The 26,037-nt window shown below is 39.8% G+C and overlaps 1 protein-coding gene across 3 annotated transcripts in view; it reads right to left on the bottom strand.

Annotated features, from left to right (window-relative positions):
* Positions 1 to 26,037, bottom strand: part of PIK3R3 (phosphoinositide-3-kinase regulatory subunit 3) — a 323,162-nt gene that overhangs the window by 15,602 nt on the left and 281,523 nt on the right. Inside the window, exon 1 of one of the 3 annotated variants that reach the window (XM_063139470.1) lies at positions 24,752 to 24,889. The exons of 1 other annotated variant lie outside the window; for it this stretch is intronic. In XM_063139470.1, the coding sequence (XP_062995540.1) occupies positions 24,752 to 24,857 (106 nt within the window). In that variant the 5' untranslated portion in view covers positions 24,858 to 24,889. Of the gene's footprint in view, positions 1 to 24,751; positions 24,890 to 26,037 lie in introns of those variants that run through there. One more of the 3 variants, XM_063139476.1, reaches the window with a different exon arrangement.

Here is a 26,037-nt window from a genome sequence, read left to right as displayed (position 1 = left end):
TGCTCCTCCCTCCCCACCCTGATACCCCCTCCCCGCAGGAGCACTAATTAATAGCTGCTTTGGGTGGGGGTAGAATTTGGAAACAGCTTATGGAAAAAAGGGGTAGCCCTGCTTCTCAACTCTGTTTCCCCAGCTAGCTTGGAACTCAGAAAAGATTTCTGAGTGAAGGATCTCTATGCACTCTGTCTCCATGGACAATGCACTTTTTCTGTCGCACAGGTTATGCAGAAAACAATTATTTTGAAATAGTGTAACTATTTCCCCCCCAGAGTTATCATCTAGAAGTCTGTCCCCATATTTGGTTAACGCTGTAGTAATCGAGAACCAGGTTGGTACACCAACTTCACTTTCAAATGCTTCTTTTGAACAGTACTCAGTACAGTAGTTCACTGTTCTCCTCAGTAACCAGCACTTACTGAATCAAGCCAATTCAAACTATCACGAACTCTGACCTAGCCATTTACACTCTGAGTTGCTGACTAAATATCAGATTCACCTGGTAGCATTCATTCTGTGGTTCAGAGCAGCCTGACCCCAGGATACCGGTTTCTGTCAAAATGTGCAGGTGCAGTGTCAATTTACACCACTCAGACGAACTACAGCTTTATTTGCTTATCTAGAATGAAGGTTTGGGCCTCCATAAAGTTAGACCTTTACAACAGAACTTTTGTGGGTGTTTCCCCTCCCCACAAATACCAATTTTCAATTCTGAGACAGGAACACCCATCAGACATCTGCAGGACACAGAGCTTGCTGAAGGCACTTGTCACCAGCGACCAGTTACACTGCTGCCTTCAGCCACAATGCAATACTTGAGTCCAATGAAAAGATAAGAGTGGGGCTGATGGAAAGAAGCATATTGAGTTGCTTAGTAATAGTGAAACTGACTTTGAAGTGATTGGGGACCTCATCCTGTTTTCCCCAAGCAACTGAAATATGCTTTTGTTATATATATATATATATATATATATATATATATATGAATGAGGCTGACACCCTCAAGTATAAAAACAAAGCAGTGTGTAATCTAAGTTCCAGCCCTGGATCCAATGACTAGCCATATTCTGAACAATTTATTGAAAATGTGTCTAAGGCTATGTTTACAAAGACTAGGGCACCTCTGCATTATCTTTGTACCTCTATGCTACACTGCAATCCCAGCCCAGAAAACTGACATTGTAACACATGACAATGACTTCCCAGATTGCATATCCTGGGTTTCTGTGAGTACTGCAGCAATGGCAGGACTTAAGTCTATGTTGAGGTACTATCATTCTAAGTAATCCAGTTATTGTTTCTTCATTTACTGTAGAGCTAAATCCACATGCTCACCTATTTGAATGCATTTACAACATACTATAACAAACAATCCAGATTTTATCCTATAAATCTATTCATTTACTTCCCAACACTGTGGATGTAGTGCACAGGAAGAGCATTTTAATGAATTCCCAAATGAATTCCCAACAGAACCTACCAACACCTTCAAATGAAAATATATATATTGCCAGCTGATCTCTTAAAGTATCTGTAGTGTCCTGTAGTGCCCTCAGCTACGAAGAAGTATTAAAATTAAGAGTTTTACTCTAGATCATTTGTCAAGGCGTTATGATGGTTCCACTCCTTTCTTGTTGGGCATATTTCAGAAGATAGTGTAGTGGGAGAGCTGCTCTGCTCTTTGGAGTTATGCTAGGGAGTGCTACATCGTTCTCCTTTGTCCCCCATGTTCTTTAAAACTACTGGGGAGGTTATCCAGGGATTAGAGTTGACCTTTATCAGCATATCAATTTCACTTAGCCCTATTCCTCCTTTCCAGCAGGACCAGGTGAGGTGGTTAAATAGATACCTGGCATCTGCAACGGATTGCATGAAGATTGCAATAAAGCAAAGCCAAATCCAGATAAGACAGACGATGATAATGGGAAGTTTGACTGGTTGGGGGTGGCTGTCCTGTGCTGGATGAGACTACTCTTCCCTTGGGGTGCATATGTATGCTAGATCTGGCTTTGCTCCTGGAATCACAGGTGGCAGAGATAACCAAGCCCTAAACATACTTTTTACAGCTGCAGCCACAGGTGATGCTCTGTGATACAGTTTAGTTAGAGTTTAAGTCTGTTCCAAAGCCCAGTACAATATATGGGACCTGCCCCCTCCACATATGTAAGAGTTCTTCCTGACTTCTTTGTAATTTGTGAAGTACTTGGAAAAGAATAACTCCTGGAAAAATTGTGGAGTTTTTCCTCCACAAAATATGGAGGAATATCCAAACTATCAAAATATGGAAGGCAGGCTGCACAGACATTTTGTAGGCTCAATCCACATTGCCCCTTAGCCTTTGCAATGCTGCATTTCAGCTGGATGCATAAGCAACACAGAAGGCAACCTAAGGCTTTCTGCTCCACTCCACAGGGCACCCTGCAATCCAGGCTTGCTGGTGCAGTTTACCCCCCCCCCCCCCTGTGCTTGAGTAAGGTCTGTAAGAGAACCGGATGTTCTTGGTCCAGAATGGCCTGCATCTCCCTCCTCTGCACCTTTTCTGTCTTGAATACTGTTTACCCGGATTTTGGCCCAATTTACAGTGTTTAAACCATTACTTTCCACAATGCTCAAGGCAACTCACAACTTCAATTTAAAACAATTTCATTCAAAGTAAACACTAAAATTGATAATTACAATCTAAAGCAGCAATACCAAAACCAAGGCACATTCCTCCTGCATCTAACAAAAAGGTTTCCAGAAAATTGAGGTTCTGCAAAGGGATCTAAAAGCCAAGATGAAGGATTAATGAAACCCGGGGGGGGGGGGGATGGGGGAGAGAGAGGATGTTTTCAGAAACCCTGGGTAGCAAGCAGCAGTTGCACATAATGCTATGCCAAGATTTGTTTTAACTATGTTTTACTGAGAAAATCAGAGTCTTGCAGACAAGTAAAGTAATCATGGCTTCTTTGGCCAGTTCTTGATTTGTTATCCCTCCACCTCTTCTGCCAATACCCAGGTAGTATCCCAAAGGCCCTAGGAGCAGTAAAGAACTGTTTTGCCTGAGCATTTGTATGTATGTATGTGGGGTGGAAGAATGGGTTTGTTGTGGGAGGAGATGTTTTGCCCATGTGTTTATGAACTTTGGGTTTTTTTGTGTGCGTGTTTGTTGGTTTTGTGAGATATGGAAGGTTATGGGTTTTTTGTATTTTTGTGGATGTGTGCTTGTGGGGGGGTTCTTACTGTTTTGCTTGTGGGTTTGTAGGGGGAGAGTGTGGCGGTGGGGATTGGTTTCTTTCTTTTTTAATGGTTTCAGACAATTCTAAGTTAAAACAAGCTAGGATTTGTAAACCAACTTCAAAACATGTTTTCAAATTGGGGTTTGTTGCCAAAACAGCAACAACATGGCTTGTTGCCTTGTGTGAGATCAGATGTTCAAGTAAATTACCATTAGGCTTAACATATCCTGGCTTAGCGTTATGTACAAACCAGGCCACATAGGAAGTCAGACTGGCCTGTTTGAAACATAATGCTAACCTATGGTTTGTTAAATCCACAGTTTGTTGCCCTACCCAGGATTTGTCTGACAGACACTCGAACGTACCATGGTTTGTTTTCTCAGTCTCTGAGTTGTTTTTTTCTTCTTCCTTCAACCAGTGGCTTTCAGTATCTCAAATGCATTTGTGGCACTGCAGTCCTGGCATGTAAAGAGGTTGGGATTTTTTGCCCACTCTTGGCTACTGCCTCTGTAGCCTCGCATAACAATCCATGTTTCTGGGTTTGCATATAACGACAACCACAGTTCACAAATGAACAAGCTATGGGTTCTCTTTGTGGGTAGTTTGTGGTTAACAACACATAGTTAGCCCATAGTTCTGGGTTCACATGCAAAGGCAACCAATAATTCAACAAGTTAATTAAACCATGGTTTGTCATCATATGAAAACCAGGTCACTCCAATACATGTCCACCTCAGGCTAAAAAGGGCTTTAAAGCTTTTGAATTCTGATTTTGTTCTAGTTTAGCTTGGCTCTTATTATTCATTGTTGTGTTTCTGTTGTTTTTATGCTTTTTTTGTTATTGCTGTTTTCTGGTGGTTAATAATATTTTTAATAATTTGTGAGCTACTCTGAAAACCCTTGGGTGGCCTAAAAATTATAAATACCTTAGTGAAAACCAGCACATTAAATTGGGCCCAGAATTTCACTGGCAGCCAGTGCAACTGGCAAAATAATCCATTGAATATATTACTACTTGCCACCATAAACTAACAGGCAGACTATGGCATTCTGAACTAACTGCAACTTTTGAATAGTCTTCAGCAGCCCCACACAGAGCACATTACAGTAGTGAATCCACAATGTTACAAAGGAACAGATAACTGCTGTGAGTTCTTAAACCTCCCTAAGGTGTTACAGTTAGCATATCAGATATAATGGGGGAGAGACCCTCTCGCCATGTGCTTTCCAAAAGCAGCAATAGATCTGAGCTGCGTATCAGCACCTACATAACTACAGGTACTAATGATAGCCAGTAGATTACATATTCCCAGAGCCTAAGGCCTCCCAGTTAACATAATTTTCATTTTGGCAGTATTTAAGGTATCCTCATCAACCTGACCACTTAAAAGATTAATCAGTGTGATGACACCAAAACTCCAGGTGACCAGTACAATCCTATGCATGTCTACCAGTGGAGGCTGGTGGCTCTCATTTCAGTGTGGCTGTGATGCCATTCTGGGTTTTAGGCAAAACCAGCCAGAACTCTAAAGAAGATATCCAAGGTGCTACACACTATCCCGAAATGGGTTTGCCACCGGCCTCCACTGATGTCTACTCAAAAGTAAACCTCATGGAGTTCAATTCTAGATAAGTGGGTATAGTACTGCAGCCTAAGTTATATAGGTAACCTCAACCCAACCCCCCAACACACTCCCAGGGAGTGGTAGCATCTCAAATAAACACCTTGTTCCAACAACAACAAAAAAGTGGAATTTGTCCATGCCAACCCCAACATTTCTACCAGATGTTCCAGATGGTACAATAAGATGACGATGGCCCACAATATTAAATACTGCTAAGAACTAAAAGAGAAGTATCTCCAGATGAAAAATTACCCACTGAAACAAATAAAACTGTCTCAGTTCCTAAGTTAACACACTGCCAAATCACCACTATCACTTTGTTGAACAGAATACCAACAAATTGAACCTATGCATAAACTACATATTAAGGAGCTCTGGGATCCCTCCCACTACTTTTTTTTAAAAAAAATCCCAAAGTAGACTAAGCAATCTACAAGTGAGTGGACGAAGATTGGGTGCAATACCACCATTTATCCCACCCAGTCCTTTTCCTGTTCAAAACTACCCTCCCCAAACTACCTCTTCGCTGTTGGTGGAAATATGTGGAGACAAGATATTTTTGGTTTGACACATTCCAATTTTTGACAAACTTATACAAGATATTCTAATTTTTGAAATAAAAGCCTAAGGCAGAAACTTATACCAATCACCAGAATTTTGGCCTTGAAGGAAGTAGAGACTGAAACCTGTATTAGAGGGGCTAGGCTTTTATTTAAAAAAGCCTGTGCTCTATACATGCAGAATTTGCTGGACTCCTCATCCACAATAGATCTATGGAAGTCCACATTAATGCCATGGTTCCATCCCTTTACACACTTTTATTATTGTTCTTCTCAACATCTGGAATACCAAGAGGGTTAAACAGCCATGCAGTACGCAGCAGTGGCACAGTTCCAAGGAGTGAGCAGAGCTGTGCTTCCTGTTCTAACATTCGCCTAGCTATATTGTCCAGCTGGCTTGGAAAAGCTGGCTCATTTGGTCCCTGCCTCCAGACTGGGATGGTGAGTCCAGCCATTCTCTATGGTGTGAAGGGAGGTCTGGAGAGATGGTTACTGCGGTCACCCCTGGCCATTCCCTACAGAATAGGCAGAGAGGGTGCAAGTCACAGAGTGGGATGGAAGGATCAGGTCCAACTCTTCCAGTCTTGAGAACATCCCCCCATCCCTCTGAATCTCCTAAAAACCCTACTTTGCTCTCTGTCTGGTAGGCAGAGGGGACTGGTGAGAGGTTTCTGCCCTTCAGTAAAAGGTTTTTATCCCTGTTGGTTAGATCTAACCAAATGTCGAATTTTCTTCCACCTATAACAGGAGAAAGGAGAGACTAAACCTAAATATCAAGAATTTTATAATCATGGTTAGATACGTTACTGCAAAATTGGATTTCTTTCATATACCAGAAAAAATGTAGCTCTTCTTTAGTGATCTACACTCCAAAATATGAAGTGGTGGTGGAGGATACCACAATGGAAAGAATGGGAGATTACTTTGAGCCTGAAAATTATTATTTAAGGAATGCATATTGTTGAAAATGAGTGGGGGGGGGGTTTAATTGCTCCAGGAATTGGTGGTAGATAGTTTACATTTTCTTAAAGCAAAATACTCCATTACTTTGCTACATTGGAAGAGCTCTCCCAGAGTCAATGGCACTATTCATGGAAAAGTCACATGAAGGAGCCTCAAGACTGGACACTAGGTTCTTAAGTTTACAAGGCACATGTACACTTTGATATTATTTGTACAACTAATATAACCTGACAGCTCCTATGGTCAATTAGCATTTGTTTGAACCAAGCTGCAGAGGATGTTAAAATAATTTAGATCTCTTGTCCCATAAAACACTATGGATGGAAGTATTTAATTTGCTGATTTAACAAGTCTCTTTGGTCTCTTCCACACAATGCTACAACAACCCACACTGGTGCTCCTATAGTGTCAGCAAGCAGTAAGTTATAAGATTACTTAAGTAACAACATTAAAACAGTACTGATGAAGCAGGAGTGTAAAGGTTGTAAAGATGTAAATAAGCACTGCACTTAGAATAAGTTCCCAAGTTTAATTTTACAGCTTCCAAGCATAATATGATTTACTGCATTACTGTGAAGGAAGGATAAAGAAAGTAGTAATTCTTGAAAAGAATGATTTTTCCATTTTCTTCCTTTCATTCATTCATTCATTCCAATTCTATACCACCCAATAGCTAAAGCTCTCTGGGCAGTTCACAACAATTAAACAACTATTGCAATATAAGGGCTATAATATCAAATCTCATACAAACGTTATTTAACACTAACAAATGGATGGGCTACTTCCTTCCCTCAAAGTTATTTTTTCTTTTCTTTTTTTTTTTTGGCATCCTGTAGGCTTGTGATAGAATCCTAGAAATCCTAGCTTTTATTTTTGAAATATAAGTTTTTGAGCTTTTGCCTCCATGGAATCAAGTTTGGAAACATGTTAAATATTTCCAGCATGATTTTCTTTGCCAAATAAGTTGTCCAGCCCCTGATTTGATTGGAACTGCATCGCTGCCAAAAAACAATCCTTCTGAAAAACCAGAATGCTCAGATTTTATTTGTTCATTGAAGCACAGGTAGCTACTAACAGCAATACCCATGCCCAGTTGTAAAAAAAGTTTAGTTTTCTCCCTGACATGCAAGATTTAAAAAGTGAGTGATTCAACAAAACATATCTTCTTCTGTATCTGTGCATAAGCATGATCAGATCCAGACTTCAATAGCTAGCTGGTATGCACTGCTAAGTTAGACAGTTTCTCACAAAGGCAAAGACAAACACCATTTCTCACAGTGAAATGATTTCTCAAAAGCCTGCTTATTAGTAACTCTACTCCTAAGCCAGCATCACCAACGAACCTGCTGCATTCAGAGTTCAGCTGACTCTGATTGGGATTTGGAAAACTGAACCCTGAAAGGAAACAGCACTTCAGCCAATGATAGCAGAGTACTTGAGATCATACGTTGGTGACGTCAGTGCATAGACTGTATCTGTGGAGTTTCTATCAGGTAGTTTTAATATAGCTGCTCAGCTTTAGCAAATGATTTCCCTTTTCCGTGTGCATAATTCGGCTTCACGAATTTCCAAATCACTTTGTGTGAAGACCTTTAAAGCAGAATCCTGTAAATGTCTACTCAGGTCGAGGAATATATAGCTAGGTGTGTATAGGATTACAGCTTTAAGGCCTCAAAATGCATAACAAATTGAAGTGTAAGATAATGAAAAGAAACAGAGGCATGTGATAATCTTAACAAGGCAGCGGAAGCATTTCCCCCCAGTGCAACTGATATTCTTTTCAAGGTATACAGTAGAAAATTTAGGGCAGAATAATTGCTTGTGTAACCCCCAAAGATTCTAACAGATGATTACTAAAATAAACCATTCCAAAATTCTTTAAATGTATATTCCTTTTAGTAGTAACTTCCCATACAATCCTCTACATATCTACTCAGGAGTAAGCCCCACTGAGTTCAATGAGGTATGCTCCCAAGAAGGTAACTACAGGATCATAGCTTTCAAGAACTATGGCTTATATTCAGCATTAATTATCAATTTTCTTTCTGTGTTTTCACTGGTGCAGTCTTAAGTCATATGACACTTTATGACCATTTTATCCAGCCTGTCTGACGGAAGTATTTGATTGCAATATCGGGAATGTCGAGTTGATTTTTTAAAATTATTATTTTTATACATGTGCTACTTAGCTAACATCTGCATTTTCTTGGGGCAAGAAAACTGTCTTTCATAAATTTCACATCAAACAATATAAACACTATCAATTTTTTTGAAGGCTGCTCTTAAATATAAGGACAATGAAACCGTGGCATCTAAAAGAGTCATTTAAGCTGCAATCCTATTCCTGCTGGGAATTCTTGGACATTTTTCTAGCTAAACATGCTCAGGATTGCATCCATATTATAGTATGAATTTCATAGACAAATGTCTACATCACCATATGCAATAAAGTGCAAAGGAAGAAATATTTTTGTAACCTTACATTAGAATATCCAAACTTTTTACTTATTATGAAAACTATTAGTTTAGTAAGTGTTATATCAAGAACATAAGAAGAGCCACACTGAAACAGATCAAGGCCTATCTAGTTCAGCTTTCTGTTCACACAGTGGCCAACCAGATGCCTGTGGGAAGCCCACAAGAAGGACATTAGTGTAATGTCCTTCTGTAACCCTTCCACTCCTATTAACCAGCAATATGCCTCTGTTACTGGAGGTAAAATAAATCCATCATGATTGGTAGTCATTGATAGCTTTATTTTCCAGGAATTTATATATTCTTCTTTTAAAGCCATGCAAGTTGGTGACCATCAGCACATAGAATCATAGAATAGCAGAGTTGGAAGGGGCTTACAAGGCCATCTAGTCCAACCCCCTGCTCAATGCAGGAATCCACATGAAATCATACTCAACAGATGGTTGTCCAGCTGCCTCTTGAAGACCTCTAGTGTGGGAGAGCCCACAACCTCACCAGACAACTGATTCCATTGTCGCACTGCTCTAACAGTCAGGAAGTTTTTCCTGATGTCCAGCTGGAATCGGGCTTCCTTTAACTTGAGCCCATTATTCCGTGTCCTGCACTCTGGGAGGATCGAGAAGAGATCCTGGCCCTCCTCTGTGTGACAACCTTTTAAGGATTTGAAGAGTGCTATCATGTCTCCCCTCAATCTTCTCTTCTCCAGGCTAAACATGCCCAGTTCTTTCAGTCTCTCTTCATAGGGCTTTGTTTCCAGACCCCTGATCATCCTGGTTGCCCTCCTCTGAACACGCTCCAGCTTGTCTGCGTCCTTCTTGAATTGTGGAGCATAGAACTGGACGCAATACTCTAGATGAGGCCTAACCAGGGCCGAATAGAGAGGAACCAGTACCTCACGTGATTTGGAAGCTATACTTCTATTAATGCAGCCCAAAATAGCATTTGCCTTTCTTGCAGCCATATCGCACTGTTGGCTCATGTTCAGCTTGCAATCTACAACAATTCCAAGATCCTTCTCGTTTGTAGTATTGCTGAGCCAAGTATCTCCCATCTTGTAACTGTGCCTTTGGTTTCTATTTCCTAAATGTAGAACTTGGCATTTATCCCTATTAAATTTCATTCTGTTGTTTTCAGCCCAGCACTCCAGCCTATCAAGATTACTTTGAAGTTTGTTTCTGTCTTCCAGGGTATTAGCTATCCCACCCAATTTTGTGTCATCTGCAAATTTGATAAGTGTTCCCTGCACCTCCTTGTTCAAATCATTAATAAAAATGTTGAAGAGCACTGGGCCCAGGACTGAGCCCTACGGTACCCCACTCGTTGCCTCTCCCCAGTTTGAGAAGGTTCCATTGATAAGTACTCTTTGAGTCCGATTCTGTAGCCAACTGTGAATCCACCTAATAGTTGTTCCATCTAGCCCACTTTTAGCTAGTTTGTTAATCAGAATGTAATGTGGTACTTTGTCAAAAGCTTTGCTGAAGTCAAGATATATGACGTCCACAGCATTCCCACGGTCCACAAGGGAGGTTACCTTATCAAAAAATGAGATCAAATTTGTCTGACAGGACTTGTTCTTGACAAATCCATGTTGGCTTCTAGTGATCACCGCATTGATTTCAAGGTGTTCACAGATTGACTTCTTTATAATCTGCTCCAGAATTTTCCCAGGGATGGATGTCAGACTGACTGGTCTGTAGTTTCCAGGTTCCTCCTTTTTTCCCTTTTTGAAGATAGGGACAACGTTAGCCCTCCCCCAATCGTCCGGCACCTCACCCGTCTTTCATGATTTTGCAAAGATAATAGACAAAGGTTCTGAGAGTTCTTCCGCTAGCTCCTTCATTACTCTAGGATGCAGTTCATCTGGCCCTGGAGATTTAAACTCATTCAAGGAAATAACTGGGGGTGTTGCCTATCCTGCACTGATGTCTGTGCCTTTTAATTATGCATTCTACCCACAAAATTCAGTTGTGACAATTCCTTTCAAAAATATTACCAGTTTAAATTTAGCACTAAACTCTTGAGATGAAAATTTTGCATATGGAAAAACTTAGCTAGTCTAAAGAGATGTAATGTTCTGCAGTTGCCCTTACAACAAATGCATGCAAATACTAACATGACGTGCCATTTAGGATGGGTATATTCCCATTCCAGTTTTATTTTGTACATGAATCCAAGCACATGCAGACAGTTTTGTGTAACTCTTTCACTTCCACTTTGAATCCTGCACTCCAAAACTAAGATTCTGAACACAGATCAGCTAGAAAGGCAAGACCACAAAGACAAGGTCTCCACTATGTGCTTCTCTGCTAAGTTCCAATGCAATCTCACCCCTAAATGTCTGCAGCTCTTTCAGATCAGAGTATTGTCTAGACATAAATCTACACTAAACTCTAGAGATAAGGGGGCTCAGACCTCCATCACAGTTGCTGTTTCCATTATAAGAAGGTGCAGTCCCTCCCTTGACCAACCCAGCAATTTGAAATATGATGCAGGTTTGTTACTCCCCAGTAAAACTCAAAGGAAACCTGAAACAAAGCAATTATAGTTAAGGGGGAACTTTAACTGGTGGGGGAACAGAACAGTTGATCAGTGTTCTGTACTTAAGACCAGTAATTTAGTATTGACATCCCTAAAACTCATCAGCAGGGGACACTTTTTACTAGTTCAGACACTGAGGCAGAAAACTTGACTGATATCACTTACTAGTACGACACAACTGATGCCATTTTCATAGAAATGCTAGTTCGATGAACAAAATAAGTGCAAGGCATAGTGAAGTGGGCACCAAGCTGTATATAATTTACTGTACCAATGTTCAGGAAGAGGCCATTACTATGCAGGATTTTGGTTTTTAGCAAAAGAACAGCACAATTGTAAAAGGAAAACTGAAATTCATTTTTTTTAAAAAAATCCCTTATCTCTGTGATGTTGAATATCATACATGTCCAAGCAATAGCTACAGTTTCCTAGCATTAGAGTGAACATATTTCCAAGAGCAGAGCCCGAATGATACCTTTCTGAAATCATATTTGTGCAGAGGAACAGGACAGAATGCATCCACATAATTATTCGAGACAGTTTGTAGCTGTCTCTCTTGGGACTTTTTGAATTAAATAGTTTTCAGAGAGGTAGCCATGCCAGTCTTTTTGCTCTCCCATCAAAGGACACAACTAGTCAGCTCAATGGGTCTCAGATGAGCAAAATAATGCATGCAAATCTCCCTTATGGACACAGTGTGTGTGTGTGGGGGGAGACACTCTTACAGAGTATCTTATGCATATTTACTCAGATGGATTTTGCTCCCAGGTAACATATGCATAGGATTGCAGCCTTAGCATCAAAGTTGGTTGTCAGGACTTTCAAACTGCTAGAGCGAATGTCATAGTTTTTCTCCCATAAAGCAAATTGTCAGAACACTACACACCCTACTCTAACTATTATGCATAATTCAGCAAATATTTTTGGTGATTTCTGGACTTTGAGAATCAGTAGGTGTCCAAGGAAAAAACTTAAACCCCAGAAATCAAGACCTTCAATTGACACATAAAGGAAGAATAAAAGACCTGGCATTAGTATTAAGCTCAAACATAAAGAGATCACATGGCCACCAATCGACAGACTGGACAGATTCCAGCAATTACCAGGTAAAAGACTCTCATCTTAGATCTTGTTCTCTTAACAGGAAAGCACATGTTCTCCAACATAAGCACAGCTATCCCCCTTTATTTTCTTGCCCTTCTGAAACAAAGCAATAGAAGTTTTGTCCTGTTGCTCTTTTTTGCAATTGAGATAAGTATTTGAAGGGGATGATCCAGCTAAAATCTTATTGGTAGACAATGTTACCTCCTTCCTCTACAGGAAGTGCACTAAGGAAACAAGTCTGATTAGAACTGTAATGAGATGAAGAATGCTGATATTATATTAGTTACCACTCTGTACTCAGTGATAGAAAACGAACCCAAGACCCATTAGGCTAACCACATATTGCAGAGTAGCCATCAGAAATAGAATCTACTTTAGGTATCAATTAGAATCTATTCTCTCCATCTCCACTGAATAACGTTGTAATTTGTTTTCATGTAAAACAGAAAGTCCTTCGAGAATGAGGAAGAGAAGATACCAGAGTACCTAGAAAAATACTAATTAGTCTCTGCTGCCTGTTTGTCCCTGAGGAAAGCAGTTATCTGGATGCTGGATAGAGACCTGTATCTTTAGCTGAAACTAGAATTCATAAGCATGTTAGGACTTAACTAACTTACATGAGATATATTTATATTCCCAACCACAGTGTGGCTGCTTGGGGGAAGGAAGGAAGAATAATTTATTGTATTAGCAATTAGCCATCATAAAATTCCAAAAAGAAACAGTCAATCTTTTAAATTCCATTTTGCAAAATAAAATTAAAATAGCAATTAAAATAGGGATGTTACAGCAAAAACAAGCTAATTATTGAGACACTAAAGTACAGAAGGCAAGGTCCCCACCTCATAAACAATATAGATAGTACAGATCAAGTATTTGATCCAGATACTTTTGGGTGGATTTTCAAGGCAAGTATAATAAAGTTTGCAGTTCTGAATGTAGTATATCTGTCCTGGTCAGATAATAAATATAACAGTTTCTCATGGCTGTTTCCCCCCCTTGCCAATAAACATGGGGAAGGTCCTCCACCATTGCTGTGTTACATGGGCAGATTCTGCAATTCCTTAGGATTTTCTCCAGACGTCCAGTATTATCTGCCAATGGGAGGGGCATTTAGCCAGTTTTGTATGAAAGCAATCCATAGTTTCCTCTTCGCTAGTTAGATGTTCAAAATAAAGTGGAACTTGTACAGGTATACATGTAACACTAGAATAGAAGAGATTTGATTTACAGAGAAAAATGTCTAAACAATTACTTTGGAAAGCAACATTTTTCAGGCAATTTTAAATTGGGGAGGGGCAATTTAGTTTGAGGAAACTGCAGGAAGAAGGGTTAAAAACACCCCCTCCCCTCACATCACTGCTGTAGTCAAAACAATAGCCATCCATGGCTGCACTTAATTTTAAAAGCAAATAATGGGAGATCGAATAGACAATCTGAGTAATGTGTAGTCTGGCCCTTTGGCTGCATAAAGATGTATTCAGCCTGAGTGACACATCTGTCTTTTCCTGCAGATGTACAATCTTCTTCAAAGAATGAAGTTCAAGAGCAACTGGTTCCTCCCATTCCTGACAGAAGCCAGCTGTGCAGAATGCAGATTAGTGGCTCTTTTGTCAATTACAAAGCTACCCCCAGTTGGTGCCATGTTTCAAGGTCGTTGTTGTAGATGCTGTTGTTTTAGATAGATTCGCCCTTTTTTAGGCACTAATTTATTTATTTAATAGATTTCTATCCTGCCTTTGAGGGTATTTGTACTCCTAAGGTAGTTTACAGATCAATTGGTAGAATATTATAATAAAATTACATGTTATTAAAAACAAAAAAATACAATAGTATTAAAATAAATGGATGAGCATGCTTAGCATCTGAAATATAACCTTGTGCAGCAAGAGGGGAAGTGGTAACGAAGTATCAGTGCTGGTCTGAGTCTCTATCTCATTAGGAGGAGCAAAGGGCAGAGTGGGACATTAAAGGAGAGATCAACATGCAGCAGAAACCACCGCAACAGCTCCTATATCTGTACAGAAAAGGTGGTATATTTGAAAATAATACATCCTATGTCTAGATCCACTAGCCACATATATAACCAAAGTCCCACCAAATAAGTCTGCATAGGAATGCAGCCTACATCATCCATTTAATATGCATATGAAATAAGACTACAGTCCATGAACATTTATGCCAGTTTAAATTTGTTAATCTTTAAGGTGCCACAAGACTTTTTGTTATTTTTGCTATTTGCTGTACTGAAACTTACCACTTTTTATAAAATGATTATAGGTATGTATTCTATATCAGCAGCTGCCAAATGAATATGGCACACACAAGGCATATTTTAGTTCGCTTAAGAAAGTGATAGCTCTATAAATATTTTCGGAATAAGCAGCAAGATTCTACTGCATAAAGGCATAAGAATGAGACCAAAGAAACGCTGTACTTTTTTATTTTCTTTTTTGGAAAAGGGTATGCCAAGAGAACATTTTTAATGGTCTCATTAATTTGAATTTACCCGGAAACCTTTATTTCAAATTATTCTCAAAATTATTAATAAAACCACCATCTTCTCTTTCTTTTTCCAGATTGTGCTTTTTGCTTATTTTGTTTTCTGCTTTACTGGTACAATAGCATTACAAGACAGATATACAATCCCCACAACTTTTTTCAGGGATAGAATCATGGGGCCGCACTGCCGCAGCTTCATCTCTCAGGCTTTTATCGCTGAGAAAAGCAGCTCTGATAGTACTGTAGTACTCTTCCCAGCTACGTCTCCTTTTTTTCTGCAGTACCTGGCCACAAGAAGTATAAAGTCACAGACTGCAAAAAAGTAGTGTGATGTTAATGTGCATACCGCCTCTTCCCTCTCTTCTGCTGACCCCTCCCAACTGGCATAGGCAGAAAACAGCACTGCAGCGTTCCTTGTTCTCAATGTGTAAAAAGAGTGCCACAGCACTATTGTGGCTACAACTCCCAGTTTTCCAGAGAGGGGAAAGAAGCTGTCACTCACCTGCTCATCTGGGAGGCACCAGCTACTTGCCTCAGCCAAGCAGGTGAGTGGTTAACTGCACATCCTCTGTAAAATGCTACCAGAAAAGGCAGTTTAGTCTGTTCTACCAAACATTTTAATGAATAGTTTGCCTTTTCTGCTTCACTCACCTAGTAGCAGTAACTTCTTTAGCATAAGACAGGTGCAAAACCACAACTAGGATACTTGCAGAAGGCTACCCTGGTATTTCTCAAGCAGGAGGGCTTGCTTATCAGAGAGGGACAAAGGAGTTCTACGATGTGTGTTACATTGAAGAACTAATGTTTTCTGTCTAATTGTGAGGCTGAAGGGGATCAGCTGCTTGAGACCAGGCACTAGCAGTTGCCGAAACCCATTTTATGAAGAGTACTGAAAATGATTTTTTCAACTTTGCAGTTTTACATTCTTTTTAGTCAGAGAGCCAAACTCTCAATATTTTATTTTAGTCAGAGAGATAAACTCTCAAAATTTTATTCCAGTCATTTATATCCTGCCTTTCAAACTAACCTTCCAAAGCAGTTTATGTTACTCAGAATTGCATTATCAATTAAATTTAGTTCTTCATTCTACCTTTACAGTTCCCCATAGAAGAAATTAACTTTTCCTCTGATACAATGCAAACCTAATTCCTACAAGCTTGCATGTATCAGCCATGCCTTGCTACCATCAAACTATGAAATCCTAAAGACATTTTAGTCAATACAACACATTGCAAATGCTTTGGATTGATCAAATGTCTATGTACATAGGGATATCTCACAGTAATAGAAGAATATCAAATGAGAAACTGGGAAACCAATTTTATCTTCAGTAACCAATATACATCCAGAGATAAAACTGCACAGCTACTGTAGGTTCTCAGTTTAACACTTTACTTGTGGTAAAGTCAGACAGACTTTGCAACAAAGTGCCACATAACTCACCACAGAGGTATGCACATGGAAAACCAACCTGATGCCCTCCAGATGGTTTCTGGCCTACAACTCCCATCAACTCCAGCTAGCATAGACAGGGAATACAGGAATTGTCATCCAAAACTTTGGTGGTATCAGGTTAGCTATCCCTACAATAGATTGTAGTGTCCACCCATGAGGTGAGCTTTGCCATGACCTGCTGCTCCTCATTTTCATTTAAAAGGATGCAACAAATGCTTGTTTCAGCAGGAAGATATCAAAGACGACCGGTTCTCTAACACAGGTCATCTGCTGATGAGTTTAAGTAGCCGTTATGTTTAATTTCTCTCAGATGAAGATTTTATTCATATAAGGATTATGAATATATACATTACTATTGACTAAACATGACTACTTCACCCGTTCCCCCATATTACACCCCCCCCCCAATGTACACAGAGCTTCACTCTGTAATGTGCAACCTATGTCTATGGAATGTACTCTGTCTAGCAAGGTATGTATCCATCTCTTTACTGAGCTGCAGAAACAGGCCTTCCAGTTGCTTTGGCAAATGGGGTACATGGTTGACCTTCTGTACTGATTTTCTACTATATTGTTTCATTATTTCCAGGAAAGTTATTTTTAATCTTGTAAACTTTGTAAACTCACCTTGAGATAAGCTGAGTGAGGCAAGGCACAACATTTTAAACAAATGTTAAGTGGTCCTACAAACAATGCTCTTTTAAGAGAGTTATGCAATTATGAACGCTCTGATTAACAAATAGCATTACTATGAATATAAGCAAGAAAAGTAGTTTATCAGCTTCAATTTTGCCACTGGCGCCTCCAGGATAAAAAGGTGAAACTGACAGACATAACAGTTTCTTATATTTTGTCAAAAATTCTACAGCTAACCTCTAAAGCACAATCTGTGGAGAACTCAGCAAGGAGATGAAATATTCACTTAGGCTAAGGTGTACAAGTGCAAAAGTACACATCTGTTGAAGATCAACTGCACGGTGATGTGCAACGGATCCATTATAATCTGTTCTTTGCTGAGGTGCAACTGAGCCAGGAGGCCTGCAATGCAGCACGGATATTGTTTCTGCAACTGCTGTCCCAGCATGTGCAAGATTTCAGAGCTGTGTCAGAGATTGGTTGCCACATGCTATGCTACAACATCCCCTATCAGAGAGGTACAAGTACTTAGAAACTCTTCCAGCAATTTCTGCTGCAGAGGAATGCCAGTGAAATGTAGACACTCCACACAGTACACTCTCAAATCCCAACAGAAAGTAATAATGAAATATAGTACCTATTAGAACATGCCTTCATGAACTGCATCAACTTCCATTGAGACATCCATGACATTTAAAGTTCAGACTTATCTATGTTTCCTTCAGCATTCTACATTTCCTTCCATAATGTAAACAGGGTCATTTTAGGCATTAAAGGCATGCCACAACTAAGGCTCGACATTTTTAAGTTCTTTCCTTCTATAACTCATGAGATCTGGGTAGAACAGAATCATGAGATCTGGGTAGAACAGAATCAGACAGCCATCTAGTTTACTGGGTTGCAGAGCACAATCCTCTATGTACTCCATATCATACTCTCCCTTGCTTTACTAATCAGATTGTCTCCAATGATCAACTGGCAGTCCATATGGTAGGAAAGCCCTGTGCTCAGAATTGTTGTCTATACATGGACAGTGATACCAGGGAGGGGGCTGAGATCTGTTGTGTCAACGGTAGCAATGCTACACCTACCTGACGCAAGCAAGTCCCACCCACCCCCAAAATTCTAGGCCAACAATCCCAACCCTCCTACAATAGTCACTTCTTTTGAAGTATGCAAATGAGCCAACTCTCAAGTAGGGATAGGCTAATCCATCAAGCTCAATTTTGCTTGGATTCTCATTTTCCTCCAATGCCAAGTTCATTCCATCCCAGTTCCACATCAGACTGTGATTTTTCCCCCCTGTGGTAAATTGCATTCTGGTTTGTGCTTTATGTCATCATCATACACCTGAGAATGAAGCAAATCCAATCGGAGATTTTTCTTGCTGTCATACTACAATTCTCCTGCTCTCTTGTATCACTTCACTAGTCTCTGATGCCCCTCCACTGAAAGTGTCTTAGTAAAGGAAAATACCTTTCTTTTATGCTGTGCCTTCAGGTCTGCCAGATAAGCTAAATTAGCATACAAGGCTACCTGTACACATATAATTTTTAAATATTTTCTCTACTCTTGAGGTAATTTCAGTATTGTCTGCTTACATAAGTATCCATGAGTACTGCTCCACATTTAATCCTTAGAAAAACCCTATGCCAATAACAGGAAAACTGACCAATAGAAAACATGGGTAAAAGTCTTCTGCTGTAAAGATGCCTGGATTGCCCTGCAATAGCATTGCATCATGCAATACTTTTGTGTGTGTGTGTGTGTGTAGCTTCACGTATGCTTGCACACTTTCTGCTTAAATCAGGGAGGTCTATAACATAATTGTGATGTCTGAGTCTTTTGCTAAGATTCTATCTTTTGCTGTTTGAATGAACGAAGGCAGAAAGAGGGTGAGCCTGCTCTAGCTACTGACTGATAATTGTTGTCAACTGAGGGGTAGGGACATAAAAATAAATAACTGGAGTAATCTATAGTTCAGACACCAACCATATTAGACGTGCATAGCCAAGATTCATCCTAGAGAATTTTGGTGGCTGGGTCATCTGGCATCCATGTGAATTCCACTGATTAGATCCCTTCCTACAATTTGCATTGCTCATGGGACCACAGGCAAATGTGTAGAAACCCAATGGGCCTCAACCCTCCAGAGGTGCTCTTGTTGTAGCCCCCATCAAAAGGGTATATTGGGGTCATGTAAAGTATGATAAGGCTATTGATTCAACTGAAGTGGGTTTCTAGCTAATATTATAGGAATCCTTTTAGCTACACCATGGTGGCAACAGCTGGGAAAGAACGAGTACTCTGCCAATCAGTCCACTCAGTTTAAGTATTTTGAGAATCTAGGTCCAACAATATTATGGAGAGAGCATTGTGCATTAGAAAGGGTGTGGCACAATCATTCAGCAGTTTTCTAGAGGTTCATTTTGACGCATCCTCCAACACTTACAGCAAACTGCAGCAACTGCATGGGAATTTCCTGTTGCCCTGCAGTTTTGGGGACATAGCAAAGCCTCGCACTCACTTCCAACGGTGGTCTTTGAAAGCTGGATAGGGTGGCTCACACATGAGATGGGCAGTTGTTTTGATTCAGAATTTGTGTTAGCCTAACACCACACACGTAAGGATGATTTAAAGTAGATCAATAGCAGTATGTCTTATACTTGAATATGAAAATGCACAAGAGCTACATGTTAATTATCAGAGAAGAATTGTATGTGTATCTTTTATACTGTGTACTCCCTGCAGTTTTTGTGACTTAGGAGCTGTGGCCAAGTGTAGCTTCCTAGTTTGTGACCCTCTAATTTTCACACGTTGAATAAAGCTTCCTGCAACAAAGTATTTCTCATGTTAGAAAATTATATAATCTCAAATAGCCTTTATGGAGCAGAACATGGAGTCTTTCAAATATCATCTGGTCATGAACACTAGTTCAAGGAACTCAGTCCCAACAGTCACTGGACAGTCAAAAAGCAATCGGAGTGAATTCAACGTGCTTTAGAAGGACTCATTCCAAAATCTAGTTCAACAGAGTATTATCCACTAATGCAAAGCTTGTTACTGCAGCAATTCAAGTTAAAAGGAATTTTGCCCTTGACTTTCACTGGGAGTATTATAAGGTCCAAGGTTTATAGTGCATAATGTTTTAATGCAGAAGCATATTTTAAGTAGCTTATCATTAACTATATTTTCAAGAATTTAGAACCCTCTCCCTTCCACTGTGGAATAGCAAACAGTTGAGTGAACTTAAATGGCCATGCTCCTTGGCCATTTGGAAAGTAGGGTAGGGGAATGCAGAAACATTGTATATTTGATACAGACTTTGTAGATAGGTGTCGGGGTGTGTGTGTTGGAATTCAGTGTCTACACACATTTTTGTCCTAAAAGAGGTTAACAATATTGATGATTGTTAATACTACTTTTACTTGTGAGACAGTATTTTTTTTTAAAAAAAGAGATAGGTCAGCTTTTAACAATATGTTATTTCAAGCACAGTAATTCAATAAGAAGGGATTCTGTAAAATCCAGTCATAATACTCTGTCAGAAAAAACAATTTTGGCCAATAATTGAATAAATGCAAACATGTATTATGAAATGAGGGGCTTTTAGCTCTGTAAACAAGCTAGGGGTCTATGTTACCACTGAATTTCTGTATCAAGGCAGGTCTATCAATTTCCACTGCATATTTACAGAGTTTCTTTCAGGAAATTGTAATCAATACAAGATGGCTGTTTAAAAGCATACACTATGGCTAAAAATTAAAATTTGCTACAAGGGCTCTATAACTAAGGCAACACAGTCTGTCCAATAATGTTCTAAACTTCCCAAGCAACAATAATTTCTTGGAGAGAAATACTGAAAATTGTGACCATTAATAAATTCTTTAAAATTATTAGTACTACTTGGCAAGTTTGATAAAGTTAGTAAAAATGTTATGTAGAAATGTGTGGGCAAGCTCTGCTATTTATCACATATGATCTCTTATTAAATGTTATCAAGCCAAGGAAGATATTCTTGACAATGTAGGTGTCTTCTCTTTATCATACAGAAGGGCTATAGCTCAATAGTATTAGGAGGAAGGGTTGTAGGTCAGTGGTAGAGCACATGCTTTGCATGTAAAAAGCCCAGGTTCAACCCCTGGCATCTTCAGATAGACCTAGAAAAGTCTGTCTAAAACCCAGGGAAGACACTTTCAGTCAGTGTAGACAATACCAAGATAGCTGGAGTAACAGTCTGACTTGCCAGTTCCCTGTGTGCCTACATGAACAGCACACATAGTATGTAAAGGAATTTCCCTGAGAAACCATGGCATGTGCCTCTATTTTAATATATAGCAGCATGGCAGATAAGACTGTCCATGGCTGCTAGTCATGCTGGCTATATATCACCTCCAGTAACGGAGGTAATATATAGCCAGTTACTGGAAACACAACCCGGGGAGTGCCAGTACACTCACATCTTGATTGTAGGCTTCCCACAGATAACTGGTTGGCCACTGTGGGAACAGAATCTTGGACTTTATAGGCCTTTGGTCTGATCCAGCACGACTCCTCGTATGTTCAAGTGTAAGAGCTCATTGGTAAAATACCACTAGTGGGGTAAGAATAATATTCCTATTCTCTTTGTTAAAATTCACTGCAAGACAAACTACATGTAGTTAATAATTCAAAAAGCATTTTTAGAAGTCTGGCTTTTGACTAATATTCAAAAATTAAAACTATTTCCACTTCCTCAGAGCCAATCCTTAGTTGATGCTTAATTTCATTATTTCCAAATCCATGTACTACAGTAGGATATGCAGATGCCACCCAGCCATTTAACACCTTGATGTTAGGAAATATTTAGACAACTGAAGACTAGGACCTTACACTCATAAATTGTACCAAAGAACCATAATATGTTTTGTTGGCATTAGCCTATACTGCCATTCTCAAGACATTTAATTTGGTAGCCCACTGAAGTGAGCAGAGCTACTCTATCAAGACTGGATGTGTTTGATTATTTGTACATCCTAATGAGTTAATCAAATTACACAAAAATTTGAAGAGGGGCATTCTCACCTATAAAGAAATGCTGGAAATAACTGTTGTGAGGCCTGAATCAATTTAGCACTGCATTTATTTGTAGAGGTAATCTACAGTAGGAAACATAATAAATGTTTTGCTTGAAATGAAATCAAATTCACACACATACATGTACTAATAGGAATGTCTACTCAAAAATTGAGTGAATGCAGGGTAAGCCAACTCCCTACATATAGGATATAGAGTTCCTGACAGGGTCAAGATGCACTTTTCTGGAGCAAACTATGGAACAAAAGAAAGGATGGAAAATTCTGGGCTCTAGTAAATCCTCCGTGATAGAGTAAAGTCCACTGAACAAACTTGTTTCAGTAGTAGAGTGTCACAACTAATGAAGCATTCTCAAACACAACTAAAAAGGTTCTAAACACTTAAAATGCAAATCTTGTTAAATCAATTTAGAAGAATGTAAACAATTTACTACATTATAGCTTTTATATGGCTGTAGGTCACCCAAACCTATCAAGTTTACCAAATCTAAAAAGTACAGATATTGACACATTAAGGACAGTGTGTTATTTTGCACATCCACAGGATCACTATGCAAAAAACTGCAGAGAATGTCAGCTTCCTTTTTTAAAAAAACAAGTTCCTAGTCCTCATGGTTGCAAAGAGAAATGTAACTGATGAAGCATCAGAAATCTCTCTGGGGATGCTATGTGTAGAGCTCTAGTGCTTCTTATGGCTAGCATTACCTAGTCCAAGGTTTTACTAACCATTCCCAGCTTTTACATTCTGCTACCCAATCTTTAACTAACGTTCTAAATTCTTGAGGAGCCTTAGTGCTGGGATGCACAACTGTGCCAAATAGTCCCATGCAAATTTGATTTGCATAATCCATTGTAAGCCCAGAATTTTGTTTTTTCTTTGGAGTGTAAAGAGCATGTAGCTCTGATCATATTTCACCCTCATTGCAGAAAGACTGAAAATGTAATTGATTGGGATTGATTTTTGTTGAATTCATTTGCTTTGTTGGACTGCTGAGATGTACTTTACATCTGACTAAGTATCAGTTTACAAAAGTGATGTACTGTAATTCAAAAAGTGAACATTTAACATGTTTAAATGAATTTAACAACTAGAAGCAGGATTTTAACTAAAAATCTCAACAGTTATAAGAGTCTAGTTTGGCCTAAACTTGTTTACCATACTTTACTACAAATTATATATCATACTAAAGATTCAGAGAACAAAATGACTGCTACTAGAAGTTCATGACAGAAAAGACACTTAAAAACTGGGCATACTTAGTTTAGAGATGAACAACCTGTATATATATCTACTCAAAAGTAAGTTCCAATGAGTTCAATGGGGCTTAAACACAGGTGAGTATGGGGTTGCTGCCTAAGAGAAATTCAAGTATCCAGATGACTATGCTAAAAGAAACAGAATGGTTACATGCGCCAAAGAGATAGGATTAAACTTCAGAGGAGTGTGGAAGCTTCAGCTTAAGAGACTTTGGTTGTATGTCTGAAAATGCTAACTTCAATATGCATTCAGCAATCAGATTTCTTAATAAGTTACAGAATGACTTTCTCTGGAGATTTAAGAGAAGCCTGAATGAGCATCACTGAATGATTAAAGTCTGGTTGAACTAAATGATTTCTGAGGCTACTTTTACCTCTAGGATTCAGCTGGAGCAGCCTAAACTCCTTAGGTCACAAAGAACTATATATGTGTAGGACAACCAGAAATCTGAAATAATGGCATGGATGGTTTCTCTTATTCATTTTCAGAACCATCTCTCAATGTAATTACATTTTCATCAGCAGATTTTCCAATATAATTTAAGCCTGAAGCAATTTCAAATTCTTACAACTGTAATTCTAAATGGATCCAGCTTCCACCAGTGGAACTGCTCACATCTCGTTCCTCCCCAGACACAAAAGAAGTACTATGCCACAACAAAGTAGGAACGATACCTCTCAAGTACTGGAAATAATGTATATTAAATATTATAATGGACTTAAGATACTTCATGTTGCAGTCCTTTGCATACTTGCTTGGTAGTAAACCCAGCTGAACTCAGTGGAGGTTACTTTTGAGTAAACATGCACAGGATCTGCCCCAATAGTTTTTTTGGTTTTTTTTTTAACAGAACCCAGTGCAGAATGGAAAGCTACTAAAATGAAAGTATTTCTAAACACAAAACCATATTAAAAACATTAAACTAAAGATTTAATTTCAGAAAGTGGTAGAAACTAGCCTTAAAAAAAGGTGGTGGTTGTAGTGGGTAGGATTATGAATGCAGATACACAATAAATAGAACTTTGAACAATGGGAGGAAGAGAAAGAAAACGTGTGTTCTATGTTTTCCACTCTAAAAGCAGGGTGCCCCCCAATCTTTATAAAACCGATGCATTTAAAAACGGCCTGCTTAATAGGCAGTAGAACAGAATAAGAGCGAAGTTTACACGCCTCCGTTACGTATAGTTCTTTGCTCCTTCGGCAGCGCAACCGAGTTCGTCCCACTGGAGGAGAACAATAAACTTCTAATACAGATGCCTGACACTGAGAAATCACCCCGGTTATTACCCCAAACATAAACTATTCTATTTAAGAACAACCATCTCAAGCATCTTTTCTGCCTTACCTGGAGGGTCCATTTCGATATAAAATATCAACTCGGTGGAATACGGCATCATCACTTCCCTCCAATCCGTGTCATCGCGATCCATATCCCACACTGTATTGTACATTGTGGCAAATAAGCGATCTGTGAGATCCCTCTTTGTGGGCTTTATCTTTTCTTCTTGGTGTGTATAATAAATAGTATGGCACACGCGCACGCACACACACAAAAGCTTAGCGGCCCATAGCACGTCCAAAAAAAAAAAAAAAAAAAAAAAAAGTGGGGGGGAGAAAGTTTCTTAAGAATAGCTCGATGGTTTCCTCTTCGGGAAAACCACTCCCCTCTCAGGAAGCAAAAGAAATGCTCTCTTTTCTTTTCTAATTCCCTCCTTGCTTCGGGGGGGAAACGGAGGACGGAAAGGAACCACTTATTCCAGCTTCCTCCCCAAACCCAAATTAAGAGAAGGAGTCAGGAGCTGAGGGGAAAAAGAGCAGAAGTATTCTTTTAAGGTGAGATAGATCAAAATATGCAAAAACTGCGTGCGCGTAGAGGCAGTTTGAGGAAATTTTTGCAGCTGTTCTTAAAAAGGAAAGTTTTAAGACAGATTTGAGGAAACGGAATGCTGCCAGCTTTTCCGTTTGCTTGTTTCAAATAATCCTCCTGGTCTTCCTCGTAGCGAACGTGAGCCATGCAGGAAAACGTCTCGCTCGTCTAACACCTCAAGGCAGAGTCCGCCACTGCCGGTCCAGCGGCGCCACTGCCCCCCGCCCACAGCTGCAAGCGCCGGTGGCTCCCGACCCGCTTCCTCCTGCTGCTGCTGCAGCACACAAGCCCAGCATCAGCCCCCGCGCGCGCTCTGGTGCTCGGCGACTCCCAGCCCCACTCGGTTTCATTTTAAAGAGACTCTGAGGGCCCCAACCGTCGCCCAACCACCTCTATGCCGGGGATGAAGCTCCGCCCACCTGAGGGGAGACCGGGGGAGAGGCAGCGCGGAGAGGGAAGCCCCGCCCACATTGGTTAACCCTCTCGGGTTTGGGCTGGCGAGTGGCGCTGAATGGGTATTTTTTTATTCAAGTACCTTGGATAAAAGCTGCGAGTCGGATAAGTGTGTTTGCAACTTTACCCCCGGCTCCCTTTCGAGAGTTCACAACGTAGTGCAGGTGGCAGTGAATGGGTTGGTAGCGATATGAGGGAGATACCTCTAACTGGAGCAGCAGCAGCAGGCGATGGATAGGTTCTCTTCCCCCCCTCACCATCGTCCGTCTGCACCATGTGAATGTAGACCCCTCTGCTCAGAGGTAAATCCG

This window comes from Elgaria multicarinata, chromosome 1, assembly GCF_023053635.1.
Source record: "Elgaria multicarinata webbii isolate HBS135686 ecotype San Diego chromosome 1, rElgMul1.1.pri, whole genome shotgun sequence".
NCBI classification, from domain to species: domain Eukaryota; kingdom Metazoa; phylum Chordata; class Lepidosauria; order Squamata; family Anguidae; genus Elgaria; species Elgaria multicarinata.
Note: the sequence above shows the minus strand (reverse complement) of the source record. Positions and strands in the feature narration are given on the sequence as shown.